This window comes from Mya arenaria, chromosome 10 (assembly GCF_026914265.1).
Source record: "Mya arenaria isolate MELC-2E11 chromosome 10, ASM2691426v1".
Lineage (NCBI taxonomy): Eukaryota > Metazoa > Mollusca > Bivalvia > Myida > Myidae > Mya > Mya arenaria.
In genome coordinates, this window is record NC_069131.1 from 628,461 (window position 1) to 646,742 (window position 18,282).

Below are 18,282 nucleotides of genomic sequence, written 5' to 3' on the forward strand. Positions count from 1 at the left end.
AAAAAAAAATGGCTCTCAGTTTAATTTCGAAAATTATTCACTGAATATTTTTTTATATATCTTACATTTGAGCATGGTGTCTTTGTACCTTGAATAAGACGTTAACACACTCTCCGTAGAACGTGGCAAACTCAGCATCTGTTATAGATGATTCGACTCCTTTGTTGAGTTCAAGGTCAAGGCAGACGACAGCTCTTCGAATGTGCCAGATTGCGATAATTCTGTCATTATCGTGGCGGTGCTCGAACGAGTGGTACAGCTTTCCTATATCGATGTCAGCTTTTATGTCTAAAGATGCCATTGCTATGTTTCAACTGAAAACACATCAAAACCAATGTCAAAATAACTTTATCTTGTTTGCTATCATTTTGTTTTGTTATTTATATTATAATTCATTGTTAATAAATCGCGAACATCATTATTACCGCGCCCTGCTTGATCAATGTTTGTTTCCGTTGCCTCCTGAGTGTAACCACTGCTTTCCCGTGCGTACGCTTGTTTGTCTCTGAGAATTATATTCGATATATATTTTGTCACCACCAGAAAACGGAGTATTTGTATTATTCCAAGGTAAGCGCGTATGGTTTATGTTGTTGCGAAGAGCCGTCATTTCTTTATTCCGGTATGGATTGACAAACGGATAAAAATTTACTCGAGGTATAAATAAGTCTGCTACCACGTTCAAAGTGAAAACGAATTCTTCATCGATATTATCAAAAACACGATTGAAATATGACTTCACTATTTTCTAGGTGAGATAAATATTTTTCAGTATAAAAGAATTCTACCGTAAAATACATTGAATGCTTAATAAGATACACTGCAATGTTACAATTTTACTTTTAACAATGTTAGTTCTGATTGACAAGATATGTCAATAAATATATTGTCTATACGTATATAATATATAACAGAACGTAAGAGAACAGAATGTTATTTCGTCATATGTAACTTACATAATTCATACTGTAAGACTTCTTCGTCGACAGTTAAAGTAACCATTAAAGAAGAATAACTATTTTTGAAGACTTTGTTTGAAAAAAAATACATCAACATGAAACATGTGTGCAGTATTTGTCAATTGTTTAAACGGTTTGACTTTGATCAAATTTCAGACAATATCCCGAACAATAGTAAACGGGTTTGTTTTACAATGCATGTTTATTAACAATGGGCCTTGTGATTTGGACAGAACCCAACAATTTTATTCAATAAAAGGCCTTATTTTAAAATGAAAAAGAAAAGAAAAACAAAACAAAATGAATATGTATACATGCAATCAATTACAAACAAATAAAATATATTACCTTTTTTAATAAATTTATACCTCTTATTATGAAACCGAATAGTTGTTGTACAGCTTATCGCGTGATAGTGAGTTAAATGCTTACATTTAGCAAACTCTAACATCAATACTTCAGTTTCAATGGAGTGCTTGTTTGAAATGAACATTTTACTAAAAAGACTAGTATCACATACACTAATCAAATAAGATGCACGAAAGTTCAGTGTTTTCAACGTATTAACTTTATAGTCAATCGTACGAATACTATGTATATACTTACAGAGACATGGCAATGAACTATCCAAACAACTCCATTTGTTTACGAAATATCATACATGAAATAAATTGTGTTTATTTGAATAGTCTTCCAATTATACCTGTTTTCAGAAAATATGCAAGCATCTAGCGTCATACCTTCCCGCTTGATAAATGATCGATACAGTCACAGGGCTCCTGCATAGTCAAAGGTGAAACGGATTTAAGTCGACTGCAAGGTAAGACGGGTATTCATTGCTGTTTAAGTACGTTATAACTAAACTTAAGTCAAACTTATGGTCCAGGATGCCCTCTCTTCATTTAAGATTCAGATTGCTACTTCATATTTATATTTTGTTGAAGTCTGTGTGACGGACATAATGTAAAGTTGTTAAATTAATTATCTGTCTCCTAGCCCGATGCAACATGAACTCTGAAAACGAACGTTGTTCAACTTCAAAGTGAGTGCATTTTTGATAAACCTAATTTGTAGAAATTAAATTTGGTTTGAACTGAAAATTAAGGCAGTGTATGGTTATCATATTCATGAAACGCTAGAAATGGCATTTTTCCAAACTGAAATAATGACTGTTTGCATTGAAAATTAGTCAAAGTGTATACGTTGGTAAGGTCATATTTTTTGTCGACTTTGGTTGCTGGAGTAAAAAAAAACTCGGTTAGGGAAAATAGTACAATTATTTGTTTCTGTAATATTTTTGTTTATAATTTAATCATTAATGAAAAGGCGTCGAAAGAAAATGTTTGATCTCAAAGCGAAAGCCCAGTGATAATTTATTCTGATATGTATTGACAAAACAGGTCAAAATTATTCATTTATTTCATTGTTTTATCCTTAAATGCAACTTAAATATGCAGATCAATGATTTAGTTTATATGGTGTAACATGTCAGTCTGACTATCTATAACACACGTGAAGAATTACATGATTTGTTTTATCTATAATCATGAATCGCATGTCATTAGTAAATTAATTGACTTGAATATCATGTCAACATTTATCGTTTAACGACCAAAGGGCAAACTGGAAATACTGCCACTTGTTTAATGTGCTGCTAGATGTTCGACACGTTGCGTCGACTCTGTATATCCTCTGTAAATGACGTTAAAAACGAAGCAAGGGGTTAGGTTCATTCCCCTCCACCAAAGTCTACCGCACTTTATTTGGTTATGTATTTTTTAAAGCTACCACATATAATTTCGTTAGGTGATATATGTTTTGTACAAGGGATCACAAATGAGCTAATTAAGAGTTCGCTATCAACGAATACAATTACAGAAGTAACGCTCCTTACATGAAGTCATGCACCATATATAGAGGAGGTTGGCAAGATCAGCTGTGCATATGAAAGTATGACCATGTCATCAGTAGATGTTGGACAGCAACGTTTAGTAATAAACTCTAAAGGAGTTTTTACTGTTTTCTTTTAAAAGAAAGACCATATCACTGCTACATTTGCCCCTTCAATTTCATTGTTGGATCGGTGAACTAAAAGATGTTAAGCTATTTGCAATTACACAGTACAGTTAGTTTAGAATTATCTATAGCTTAAAAAAATGATAACGCCGATGTTGAACACTTTTAGTAATAGAACTCGTATCAGTTCATGATCAAGGGTCTAATTGTCGTCGTGGAAGCATTTGTATTCTCAGGAGCCTTGGAATCGAAGCTAAGGTAATGTTTTCTTTGGAACATCAATGACGTCATAACACACATTACGTAACACTGGAACCCACATTGTTCAGGGCTAAGAATATTTGTTCCATATAACGATAATTGGATATGATTGTCTTATAAACTAAATTGATAATTATATTTCCACTTTTAGAATATAAATTACGACTGTCACAATATTCTCAGCCATTTATTAAATCACATGGGGACGAACTCGTCAGTCCGACAAAAAATCATGTCGAGTCAATTATTGTTTTACTTGTTTTGTGTCGTTTCTTTATAAGTCAACATTGCTAGAGTAATTAAAATCAAGCATGATAACAATTACTCTATTTTCAAGATTATATGAATATTTGTCAGTATTCATAACATTTTGCCATTAATTAATAACAATCGTGGGAGGCCTACAGTTATAAACTTTCAGAAATATTCGAAATACAAATAAATGTTAACATGTTAAATGTAACAATGTAAGTCCCGATTGACTATGTGAAAATAAAAGTACACTCGTTCATATCTGAGGGTGTGCTACACAAATTTTCCATTTCGCTTAAATCATTATACAGGGACTTTAACAATGAATGACCAAAATTTCTGTTCAACGTATTCGTCAGAAGCAAGCTGATCAAATAGTATGGGTGTGTTGATCGATGCATGGTTGTACGCATTGCTTTCTTGTCTTAAGGACATTATCCAAACTTGCACTTCAAAAAAAGTATAATTCTCCTTTATCAAGTATCGTTGCCTCTTGTTACATATAATGCTTTCCGGATACAAATTGAGTCACCAAAATAAACAATATCGTATGATAAACCCTACATTTACTGTACAAATTATCACGTGATAAAGTGTTTGATGGTAACATTAAGCAAACGTTATCACCGTTACTTTATTTTCATTGGATTGCTTGGTTGAACCAGCCAATTGTAACCACGGCACCCCAGGTCCGGGGATATAGCGTCGATAGCCGGGGAAATGGGCCGTGTTTTTATCTTCCAGGTGGCCCCGCAGTACCGGGTGAATGCGATGGTTTTGTCCTCGCGCCAAAAAAGGGAAATGGGCCTTACCTAGGGTCCCTGGGGTACGGGGGAATTTGGCGGGGATTTTATTAGCTGCTCAGATTTTACCCGGGCTTGGCTGGACAGAATGTCAGAGTCCCCGCTACTCCCCCGACCTTGGGTTGGGGGGGGGGGCGTGATTACAATTGACTGGTGCATAAAACGAATAGTATCCTATATCATAAGTGAAAAATATATACGGAAATTTATTTAATTTTTTTAGTATTAACTGTATAGTCAATCGAATATTATGTATGTACTTACAGACAATTGGCCCTACAACATCCGTACCGGTATATCTGTTTACGAACTATCAGGAAGACAGTTCAAACACAATGCACTATTACAAAAAATAGTTTTAGTTTTCAGAAAATATATTATTAGATTCCCCGCTTGATTAACGGGTCGATACAGTATTATTTGCTCACTAGTGCATATAAACGCAAGAGTAGCAACTAAATTTAGTCAGTGAAAAAGTCGCAGATAATTAATATTGTTATTTATAGTTCTTTCTAATTAAAGCGCACAATATATGAATATTCAAATGGCTGTTTAATTGTTAAAGTTAAGCGAGCATAAACACAAAAAGGCTAAACTGAAAAAATGACATTACTACGCGATCTTCGTGCAACGTACTTACATGTAAAGAATTCTGACATCGTAAATAGTTCAAACACATTCGAGGTTGTTCCTATGGAAAATGACCGAGTTGCTCCGATTAATTACGTTTTTTCAACGAGTACTTCCGTGATTGCCGAACTGTGTTTAAGCAAGAGATGTTTTTCAAACATTATGCCCCACCTGGGCGCCATGTTGTCAATAATATTTGGACAATTAAATGAAATATGCATGGACCGAAATGACAGCTGATTTGTCATTGACATTGGTTGCATTTGAGGCAGTTTTATAGATTATGACCATTCAAAGTGTAAGGATAGAAAGTACAGTTTTTTTATCATGTTCAGGTGATGACTTATATTTGCAGATAAACATGTATCTTCTTTGCATTAGGGAATAAGTAAATATGATGTAATTTCAATGACAATTATGAGTTGTGACCTTGACCTTTGACTTTATGAACTAAAACATCATAAGGGTAATCTTCTGGTCACCCCAAACCTAAATGTTTGAGGGCCATGGGTGCAGGCATTGTCGAGTTAACACACAGAAAAGCTTTTTGAGTTCAAGGTTACTGAATCCTTGACCTTAGACCTGATAACCCCTAAAATCAATATGGTTTCATCAACTGTTCAGGCCCAAACTCCAAGTCAAGTTTGAGGGCCAATGATGCAGGCATTGTCGAGTAATCACTGAGACAACCTGTTGGTATTTAAGGTCACTGTGACCATGACCTTTGACGTAATGATCCCTTACATCAACAGGGGACATATACTGGTCAAGCATCAAGTTTGATGACAATAGGTCCAGAAATTGTTGAGTTATCACGCGCAAAAGCTTTGGTTTACCGACGGACCGACCGACCCACCTAGCGACCGAACTAGCGACCAACCAACCGACATGTTCAAAGCAATATACCCCCTCTACTTCGAAGGGAGGCATAAAAAATGAAAAATAATATGTACCAGAATGCCAACTTTATATAAATAGGAAATATAAACGATTTTGTTTTTGGAATAAATACGATGATATAGAAAAACAAAGAGTAACTGAAGTTGGGAATGTTGAATCAGTCATCTCTGAGATCATTATTCATCATGGCATCAGCACAATAATGTCGAAATACTAATCATATCTGTCATGTGTTCCCGTTCCGGATAGAAAAATCCGACCCGAGGGCACCTGCAAGCCTCGTTAAACAAAAACAAAAAAATCCATTATTACAAATGTTAAAAACTCGAAAAATAATATAATTATCAGTTTAAATGTTTTACTAATTCTTTTAGTTGTTTTTAAATGGAACAACTCGTTTTTAACACATTTGAAAACACCTTTTTATCCCATTAACATTAACCCGAAATCTGTTTGTGAGTATCGAATATTAAATTTATGTAAATCTCCGATCAAATAGCAATGATTTTTATTAAATTGGTTTCATATGATTTTGGACTTGATAACAAGCCATGGTCCGTCTTAATCGAAGCACAAAACCAGCACAAAACATATGTTCATCAGGGGAAAATGGTTGGAATAATGTTAGTCCTGTTAACTAAGTGCAAAATGGTTCTACCACAAATATGGGCACAGAAATCTACAATAGTCTATGATTAAACCGAATATTTCATGTACAAATAATCACTTGATAATGTGTTAGGTAGTATTTAGCAAACGTAAAATCACTACTGTATGTTCACTTGATAATTTTAATTGCCGAGTAGATTCATATACCATAATGAATAATGAATACGGATGTTTTTTCTTCTAGATATTAACTTTCCAGTCAATCCTACAAATAATATTAATGTACTTACAGACATTTGGCAGTACAACCTCCAAACAGATCTATCTGTGAACAAACTGTGATGAACCCTTTTCCAATAAACGCAATTTAGTACATTAACATACACACTTATAGCAGTTTTCAGAAATTATGCCAGCAACTTTCGTTTTAGCTTCTCTCTTTATGCAACTTTCACACTTCAACAATAATAAATGACTGACATAATTTCAGTAAGCCTACTCGTCGGCAGTCAAAGTAATCAAGAAAACAAGAAAAAATATAATAGGCGGAGACCTATGCGTAAACACTGACTGAATTACTCATTTTTAAAGACTTTGTTTGAAAAAAAAAATACATCAAAATGAAACATGTGTGCAGGTTTTGTTAATTTTGTTGATCTAATTTCAGACAATATCCCTAACAATAGTAAACGGGTTTGTTTTACAATGCATGTTTGTTAACAATGGCCCTTGTGATTTGGACAGACTCCAACACTGTAATTCAATTAAAGGCCTTATTTTAAAAATAAAAAAAAGAAGAAGAAAAGATCGAATGATAAAACCGAAAAGTTGCTGTACAGATTTTCGCGCGATAGTATGTTAAATACTTACATTTAGCAAACTATAACATCAATACTTAAGTTTCACTGGATTGCTTGTCTGTAATGAACATTTTATCTAAACGACTAGTTTCATATACACTAAATACATAAGATGCACGAAAGTTCAGTGTCTTCTACGTATTAACTTAATAGTAAATCGTATGAATACTAAGTATATACTTACAGAGACATGGCAATGTAATATCCAAACAACTTCATTTGTTTACGAAATATCCTACATGAAATAAATTGCGTTTATTTGAATAGTCTTCCAATTATACCTGTTTTCAGAAAACATGCAAGCAACTAGCGTCATACCTTCCCGCTTGATAAATGGTCGATACAATCACAGGGCTCCTGCATAGTCAAACGAGAAACGGATTTAATCGACTGCAAGGTAAGTGGGGTAATCATTGCTGTTTAGGTACGTTATAACTAAACTTAAGTCAAACTTGTGGTCCAGGATGCCTCTCTTCATTTTAGATTCAGACTGCTACTTCAGATTTATATTATTTATATTTTGTTTAAGTCTGTGTGACGGACATAATGTAAAGTTGTTAAACTTTAAATTCAATCAAATACCTGCACCCAGAGATAAACAAAATATCTCAGAGATTAAATATAATTAGCCGGGTCAGAAATTATCTGCCTCCTAGCCTAATGCAACATGAACTCATTGAAAACGAACGGTGTTAACCTTCAAAGTGAGTGTATTTTTGATAAACCTAATTGGTAGAAATCAAATTTGGTTTGAAATGAAATTAAGGTAAACGAATGGTTATCATTTACGTGAAACGCTAGAAATGTCATTTTTCGAACTGAAACAATAACTGTTTGCATTGAAAATAAGTAAAAGTGTATACGTTGATAAGGTAATATTGTTTTGTCGGCTTTGGTTGCTGGAGTAAAAAACTCGGTTTGGGAACATATTACAATTATTTGTTTCTGTAATATTTTTTTTTTATAATTTAAACATTATTGAAAAGGCGTCGAAAGAAAATGTTTGATCTCAAAGCGAAAGCCCAGTGATAACTTATTCTGATATGTATTGACAAAACAGGTCAAAATTATTCATTTATTTCATTGTTTTATCCTTAAATGCCACTTAAATATGCAGATCAATGATTTAGTTTATATGGTGTAACATGTCAATCTGACTTTCTATAACACACGTGAAATCTTACATGATTTGCTTTTATTCTATAATCATGAATCGCATGTCGATAGTAAATTAATTGACATGGATATTATGTCAACATTTATCGTTTCACAACGAAAGGGCAAACTGGAATACTGCCACATGTTTTACGTGCTGCTAGGTGTTCGACACGTTGCTGCGACTCTGTATATCCTCTGTAAATGACGTTAAACACGAAGTAAGGGGATAGGTTAATTCCCCTGCCCACTAGAGTCAACCGCGCTTTATTTGGTTATGTATTTTTTTCATAGCTACCACATATAATTTCTTTAAGTGATATATGTTTTGTACAAGGGAACACAAATGAGCTAATGAAGAGTTCGCTGTCAACGAATACAATTACAGAAGTAACGCTCCTTACATGAAGTCATGCACCATATATAGAGGAGGTTGGCTCAGCTGTGCAGATGAAAGTATGACCATGTCATCAGCACGCGTTGGACAGCAACGTTTAGTAATACATCCTGAAGGAGTTTTCTGTTAAAAGAAAGGTCATGTCACTGATAAATTTGCCCCTTCAATTGTATTGTAGGATCGGTAAACTATAAGATGTTAAGCTATTTGCAACCACACAGTACAATTAGTTTAGAATTATCTATAGCTTAAAAACATAATGACAACGCCGGTGTTGAACACTTTTAGTAATAGAACTCGTATCAGTACATGATCAAGGGTCTCATTGTCGTCGTGGAAGCATTTGTATTCTCTGGAGACTTGGTTTCGAAGCAAAAGTAATGTATTCTTTGGAGCATCAATGACGTCATAACACACTTAAAACGTAACACTGGAACCCACATTGTTCAGGGCTAAAAATATTTGCTGCATAAAACGATAATTTGATATAACTGTCTTATAAACTAAATTGATAATTATAGTTCCACTTTAAAATATAAATTACGACTGTCACAATATTCTCAGCCATTTATTAAACCACATGGGGACAAACTCGTCAGTCCGACAAAAACCATGTCGAAGCAATTATTGTTTCACTTGTCTTGTGTCGTTTCTTTTTATGTCAACATCGCTAGTGTAATTAAACTCAAGAATTATAATTTCACAATTTTCAAGGTTATATGAATATTTGTCAGTATTCATAACATTTTGCGATTTAAAAAAAAAAAAAAAATCGTGGGAGGCCTACGGATATTAACTTTCAGAAATATTCGCAATACAAATACATGTAGATGTTAAAAGTTCGCGTGTAACAAGGTTAGTCCCGATTTACTATGTGAAAATAAAAGTACTCTCGTTCAAATCTGATGGTGTGCTACAGAAATTTTCCATTGCTTAAAGCTGCACTCTCACAGATTAACAGTTTTTTCAACTTTTTTTATTTTTTGTATTAGAAAGGGCAAATATTTGCGTAGGTATCTGCAAACCAATGATATAAGACTGCTTACAAAAAATCAGATCGTAGATTTTCATATTTCCGTTCGAAAATTAATGTTTTATGGCTGAAACCGTTAGTAACGGTTCAAGAAAACTGCATAAAACATCATTTTTTGTACTTAAATATAAAAATCTGCGATCTGATTTTTTGTCAGCAGTCTTATATAACTGGTTTCTATGGATTTCCGCAAAAATCGGCTCGTTCCAAGACAAAAATGAAAATATTGTCAAAACGTTCAATCTGTGTGAGTGCAGCTTTAAATCATTATACAGGGACTTTAACAATGAATGACCAAAATTTCTGTTCAGCGTATTCTCCAGAAGCATTCTGATAAAATTGTATTGGTGTGTTGATCGATGTATGGTTGTAAGCATTGCTTTCTTGTCTTTTGGGCATTATCCAAACTTACACTTCAAAAATAGGCCATCTTTCAAAAGGAAAATAAAAGAAGAAAGGCTAATTCAAAAAGAATGTATAAATGTATATATTTACAAACAAGTAACGTATAAATCTCTTTTATCAAGTATTTTGCCTCTCCTTTCATACAATGCTTTCAATACACCAATTGAGTCACCGAAATAAACAATATCGTATGATTTAACCGAAAATTTCCTGTACAAATTATCACGTGATGATGTGTTTGATGGTAAAATTAGGCAAATGTTATCATGATCACTTTATTTTAATTGTATTGCTTAGTTGAAATGAAATTCTTACTAATGCACAAGTCAAATGTAACCACGGCCCTCAGGTCCGGGGGTATACCGTGGATATGCGAGGAAATGAGCCGTTGTTTTTTTAAAATTACAGGTTGCCCCGCAGTAATTGGATGAATGCGATGGTTATGTCCTCACGCCAAAAAAAGGTGTTTGGCATTACCTAGGGCCTCTGGGGTGCGGGAGGGATTTGCGGGTATTTTTCCAGCAGTTCTTCAGGAATTTTACCCGGGCTTGGCTGGACCGAAAGTCGAATTTCCCCGTATTCCCAGGACCTGGGGGTAGGTAAGGGTGTGGTTACAATTGACTGGTGCATAAAACGAATAGTATACCATAAGTTTATTAACTTTTCTAAGTGTTAACTGTATAGTCGTCAATCGCATTTTATGTATGTACTTACAGACACTTGGCCCAGCAACATCCGTATCTGTATATCTGTTTACGAACTATCATGAAGACTGTTCTAATACACCTGCACTATTACAAACAATAGTTTTAGTTTTCAGAAAATATGTTATAAGATACCCCGCTTGAATTTTAGGTCTATTCAGTATTGTTCATTTATGCATATAAACGCAAGAGTAGCACCGTTGTTAAACTAGAATAAGTTAGAAAAAAATCGCACATAATTTATATCGTTGTTTATAAGTTCTTTCTAATTGAAGCGCACAATATATGAATTTGCAAATGGCTTTTTAATTGTAAAAGGAAAGCGAGTAAAAGACTAAACTGAAAAATGACATTACTATGCGATCTTCTTCCAGCATAGTTAAAAGTAAATCTGACTTTGTAAACCATACATCAACGTTTTAGGATAGAAGGAACAGTTCTTTTTCATGTGCGTTCAAGGTTACTGAAACCTTGGCATTTGGGGTCAAGGGTCATCTACTGATCAGGTCCAACATCAAAGTCCAGTTTGAGTGCCACAGTTGCAGGCATTGCCAAGTTATCACTCGGACAACCTTTAAGCACTCAATGTCACTGTGACCTTGCCTTTTTTCCCAGCCTCAATGTTAAGTTTGATGATCATTGGTCAAGGCATTGTTAAGTTATTACTCGGACAAACTTTGAAAACCATTTATCCATATAAGGTCACTGTGAACTTGACCCGATGACGCCTAAAACAATATGGGTCATCTACCGGTCAAGCCCAACCTTTGTGACTGGAAGGTTTATAACAATAGGTCCATAAATTGTCGAGTTAACACTCGGACAAGCTCTGGTCTACAGACGGACCGACCCACCATCATGTGATTATATAAATAAAAATATAAACGAATTTGTTTTTAGAGTTATTGTGATGATATACAAAAAGTGACTGAAGTTAGAAATGTTGAAGACTTATCAAGCTGTCATCTCTGAGATCATTCTTTATCATGGCATCGTCACAAAAATGTTGAAATACTTTAATTTGCTTGACATACAGAATGCAATTCCGAGAACGAATCCTTGGGATGGGCTGGTTGTTGTGTTATAAAGAATAAAAACACAAAACGAGTCCATTATTACTAACGTAAATATTCGAAAAGTAATATTATTATCAGTTGAAATGTTGTATTAATGCTTACAAACAGTTTTATCCCATCAACATGAAATTTGTCTGTTCGGTTAATTCTAACAGTTGTTAATAAATGGAATGACTCAATTTGATCACATGTTAACACATCTTCTCCAATCAACAAAAACAAGAAATCTGTTTGCGAGTATTGAATACTGTTCTTGACTTATGTAAGTCTTCTGATCAAATAGCAATGCTTTTTATAAGATTGGTTTCGTATAACTTAGGACAGAAACCACAAATAATACTTGATAATAAACCATGGTCCGCCTTAATAGAATTAAAAAACACAACAACAACAAATGCACTTAAGGGGGAAATGGTTAAACCAATGTCAGTGCTCATTAACTACATGCAAAAAAGTTTTCCCATTCATATCTGATAGTGTGCTACAAAGATTTTCCATTGTGCTACACTCATTATTCACGGCTTTCAACAATGAATGAACATAATTTCTGTTAAACAGCAGCTATCTGGTGAACTGAGGTTTATGATTGATACATGGCTATGCATATTGCTTTCCTGTTATTTGGATACAATCCAAAACTTGAAATTCAATCCTAAGCCAGATTTCTATAGGACAAATTCAATAAAAAGGGCATTCCTAATTAATATGTATACATGAAATTATTAACGAACAAATAAAACATATTACTCTTAAAGCACTCGTTCCTCTATAAGGGCACAGAAATTTACAATATTCTATGATTAAGCCTAATATTTAGTGTACAAAGTTTCACTTGATAAACGTTAACATCATTACTGTATGTTCACTTGATTGCTTGTTTTAAATAACGAGTATATTCATATACCATAAATAAATAATGAATACGGAAGCTATATATGAAGACTTTTGACTTTTACAATATTTCAGATAAACATCCGAGGTTGTTGTGACCGAGGTGCACAAATTGATCATCTATATTTTGAAACGAGTTCTACCGTGATTGTACTTCCTTTTGTATATTAAGAAAATTAGTAGAATGTACTAGATTCCATTCAAGATGAAAAAAATATCACTTTAGCTTTTCTTTAACCAGCTAGCTTGAACTATAAAGTTGGCAGAACTTTTGAACAGGGAACGTCCTATAAGACCGGCTGAAACTCACATCTTATAAGGTCGAAAACGTTGACTTTGATAACAACTAGTAGTAGTAGACGCCAAATAAAACAAATGCTAAACAAGTGAAATAACTATGATTGGAATTTCAACCATCAAGGACGAGGTCCGTTGTTTAGGAGGACGTCAACAATTGTCACAAACGAAAAACATGACTCAGTGATGTAAATAATGCTACACCACAAATGAGAGTGGACCTTAAGGAGAAAAGGTTTCTCATTAAAAAGTCAATCGATATAAGTGTAGACACCGGATGCTCCAAGTAAAGAGTCATGAACAAAAAGGTTCTATCCAATTTACAAACGACAACAGGAGCCAAATTAATCGAATAGGCATAATTTCATCAAATATCAAAGCGAAAGGTCGGCACATTCAGCGGTGGTGTAGATCGTAACAAAATAATGAAGTATATTAATCTTTTTAAAGTATTCGTTTCCCTGGTTACATGAACAGATCTACAGAGAGCAATGAGGGCATATACATATACAATACCGTATGATAAAACTAAATAATTCCTGTACACATTTTCACTTCATCATGTGTTTGATGGTAATATTTAGATAAGGAAGTTGTTTTTACTAGACATTACCGTTTTAGTCAATCGTACAAATAATATGTTTTTACTTACAGACACTAGGCGATACAACCTCCAAACAGGTTGATATGTTAACAACTTTTTCCAATAAACGCAATTTATTAAATATACATTCACTTATACGTCCAGTTTTCAGAAATTATGAAAGCAAGTTTCGTTTTAGCTTCCCTCGAAAAAGTATTTATATCTTACTTCGTTGTAGTTAAGTGCAGTTAAGCTATTTGCAAGCACACAGTAAAGATAATTTAAAATTTCTTAAAGCTTTGACAAACATAACGTAAACACCGGTGTTGTACAATTTTAGTAACAGAAATCGTATCAATACATGGTCAAAGGCCTAGTTTTCGTTTACTGCTTTGAAAAGTAAAGCGAGCATAAACACAAAAGGCTTAACTCAAAATTGGCATTATCTTCTTGCAGCGTAGTTAAATGTAAATAATTCTGACATTGTCAACCGTCAATATACATTCGAGATTGTTTCGATGGAAAATGGCCAAGGAGCTCCGATTGATCACGTATATGTTGAAACGAGTACTACATTGATTGCCAAAAACTGTTTAGAAAATGCGTAGAATGTACAAAAATGCTAACTTTATATAAATAGGAAATGTAAGCGACAATGTTTTCTGAATTACTGGGATGATATAAGAGTAAAAAAACATAACTGAAGTTCGGAATGTTGACGATTTATCAAGCAACAATCTCTGAGGTCATTCTTCATAAAGGGATCGGCACAATAACGTTGAATTCGTTTGATTTACTTGATATACAGTTGCAATTTTGAGAACGAATCCTCGGGATGGGCAGGTATCATTTGTTATACAGAACAAAACAAAACAGTATGTCCATTTGTTTTAATGTTAAATACTCGAAAACAATATATATAGATATCAGTTGCCATGTTGTGTTAACGCTTATCGTTCTTGATAAATGGAATGACTCGCTTATAAAACATTTAAAAACATTTGTATCCCATCAACATGAAATGTGTTGGTTCGGTTAATTCTAATAGTTTTTAATGAATATGATGGCTCGTTTTGAACACATTTAATAGCACTTTTTATCCCATCAATTAAACAACGAAATATGTTTGTGTATATTGAATATTATTCCTAATTTATGTAAATCGTCTGATCAAACAGCAATACTTTTTATAAGACTGGTTTAATGTGATTTTTCACAGAAACCACAAATGAAACTTGATAATAAGCTATCGCCCGTCTAAATCAAACTGTAAGAAAACCGACACAAAACATGTACATCAGGGGAAAATAGTTTCCTAGTTTCCCGTGTGCTACAAAAATCTTTCATTTTGCTACCCTCAACAATAAATGGACATAATCTATCTGATCAATACTACAAGTGTGTTGATCAATAGATGATTGTTTACACTGGTTTCATGTCACTTGGACATTATCCAAAACTGAAATTCAATCAAGCCAGATTTCCAAAGGAAAAATAAAATAAAAATGTTCAAAAGAAAAATAAAATAAAAATGCATTCAAAATAAATATGCATAAATTTAATTTTATACAAACAAATAAAAATATTACTCTTTTTAAAGCACTCATTCCTCTGATTACATGTACAGACACCAATATGGTCTCAGAAATATATAATATCGTATGATAAAACCGAATATTTGCCGTACAAATTACCACTTGATAATGAGTTTGTTGGTATTATTTAACAAACGTTAATGTTATTACTTTATGTTCGCTGGATTGCTTGTTTTAAATGACGAGTCCATTTATATATCATATATAAATAATATATTAGGACGTTTTTTCTAGATATTTAATTTATAGTCAGTCGTACACATAATATGTATATACTTACAGCCACTTGGCGATACAGTATCGAAACAGGTATATCTGTTCACCAACAATCAGGAATCCTTTTCAAATAAACGTAATTCATCACACATATTAACATTGAAACCAGTTTTCAAAAATTATGAAAGCAACTTTCGTTTTAGCTTTAGTATTCATCCTGTCACTCGCATATAAATCGATCCAATAACAAAGTGCCGTGTAAATTTTGCTTTATTCGGATAGTAGATCACGTGATGTTGATCTACAGTCAGTAGGTCACGTGACCGCAAATTACGAAATACTTTTTTTATATATATTTTATGCATATGTTGTATATATGAAATTTATTTAATAAAGATGACTTACTTTATATAATTATGTTATAGTTTTGTTAACATGATATCCAAAAACTCATTCAGTATTAAACAAGTATTAAGAAAGGGCTGTTTTGTTTCAATACATGAATATTTGTAAACGAGTTGTTGCATCATCACGACCAGTTGTCGGCCGAAGAAATCAATGACGTACACAACTGCTACTTCATTCATTATTCAACGGACGAACTAAGGCAAATGTTAACAAGTTAATGTTCGTAACTGTGCACACATATGGCTAGCGACACGTATAACCCCATGTGCACGAGTTCACATGCTGGGTAACATTCCTGTAATGTTTTGTGACTCTGGCTTATATGGTTTTAGATGTACTCGTTACATAAGCATACTATGGTATATATCTTTAACTAAGTCAATGCCTACCAGTAGATACTTACTGTGCGGCAACACACAATACACCAGGCTCTCAACCTTACATGATGCCCGTGTGTGCATGTAACGTTTAATTAATATAAACAAAATTCTTTTCGAAATAAGCGCAGCACAATAAAGCATGATCTCTATGCAACTTCGAACTAAGTCAAGGACTATAATCCGGCTTATGTTTTGGTGAAGAAACACATAAAGGTTCAAGTTCTTGAAAATAAATGAGCTCTAGTTTAACATATACGAAAGATAACTATGCTACTTGAAATTACTATACGAGACACAAAGGTCTACTCTAAATGATAGGTAGAACTCGTATAAGAGGTATTTAGAACAACTAAGAGCAATCTGGAACGACTTAAAGAGTCACGTGCAATTTCAACAAGAGTAATTTAGAACGTCTAAACGAGGTTCTCACCACTACTGTAAGGACCTATTTAGAACTGCCATATCAGGAATGTAAAAGTACTATACGAGCTACTTTGAACTACAAAACCAGGAACGTATATTTATTATCAAGCTACATATATCTACCATACAAGGCATTTAGAACTATTATACGAGCTGCATAGAACTACCATACCAGGAACGCAGAACTATTATACGAGCTGCATAGAACTACCATACCAGAAACGCAGAACTATTATACGAGCTGCTTAGAACTACCATACCAGGAACGCAGAACTATTATACGAGCTGCATAGAACTACCATACCAGGAACGCAGAACTTTTATACGAGCTGCATAGAACTACCATACCAGGAACGCAGAACTATTATACGAGCTGCATAGAACTACCATACCAGGAACGCAGAACTATTATACGAACTGCAAATAACTACCATACTAGGAACGCAGAACTATTATACGAACTGCATAGAACTACCATACCAGGAACGTAGAACTATTATACAAGCTAAATAGAACTATTATACCAGAAACGTAGAACTAGTATCCGAGCTACATATAACTACTATACCAGGAACGTAGAACTATTAAACGAGCTACATATAACTACTATACCTGGAACGTAGAACTAGTATACGAGCTACATATAACTACTATACCTGGAACGTAGAACTATTATACGAGCTACATATAACTACTATACCAGGAACGTAGAACTAGTATACGAGGTACATATAACTACTTAACCAGGAACGTAGAACTAGTATACGAGGTACATATAGCTACTATACCAGGAACGTAGAACTAGTATACGAGCTACATATAACTACTATACCAGGAACGTAGAACTAGTATACGAGGTACATATAACTACTTTACCAGGAACGTAGAACTAGTATACGAGATACATATAACTACTATACCAGGAACGTAGAACTAGTATACGAGGTACATATAACTACTATACCAGGAACGTAGAACTAGTATACGAGATACATATAACTACTTAACCAGGAACGTAGAACTAGTATACGAGGTACATATAGCTACTATACCAGGAACGTAGAACTAGTATACGAGCTACATATAACTACTATACCAGGAACGTAGAACTAGTATACGAGGTACATATAACTACTATACCAGGAATGTAGAACTAGTGTACGAGGTACATATAACTACTATACCAGGAACGTAGAACTAGTATACGAGGTACATATAACTACTTAACCAGGAACGTAGAACTAGTATACGAGCTACATATAACTACCATACCAGGAACGTAGAACTAGTATACGAGGTACATATAACTACTTAACCAGGAACGTAGAACTAGTATACGAGCTACATATAACTACTTAACCAGGAACGTAGAACTATTATACGAGCTACATATAACTACTATACCAGGAACGTAGAACTAGTATACGAG

The 18,282-nt window shown here is 33.9% G+C and overlaps 1 protein-coding gene across 6 annotated transcripts in view; it reads right to left on the reverse strand.

The window, feature by feature from the left end:
- The window catches only part of LOC128205993 (helicase with zinc finger domain 2-like), a 35,791-nt gene extending 19,932 nt beyond the window's left edge, over positions 1–15,859 (reverse strand). For 2 of the 6 annotated variants that reach the window (XR_008256369.1, XM_052908110.1), the window contains exons 1-2: positions 7,475–7,607; positions 89–314 (exon numbers count right to left, since the gene is read on the reverse strand). Coding sequence is in view for 4 of the 6 variants with exons in the window: in XM_052908110.1 (XP_052764070.1) it covers positions 89–301 (213 nt within the window). In the remaining 2 variants the exon portion in view is untranslated. Of the gene's footprint in view, positions 1–65; positions 315–1,565; positions 1,700–7,474; positions 7,608–13,900; positions 14,031–15,706 lie in introns of those variants that run through there. The other 4 variants (XM_052908112.1, XM_052908111.1, XM_052908113.1 and 1 more) reach the window with 4 other exon arrangements.
- Positions 15,860–18,282: the final 2,423 nt, after the last annotated feature.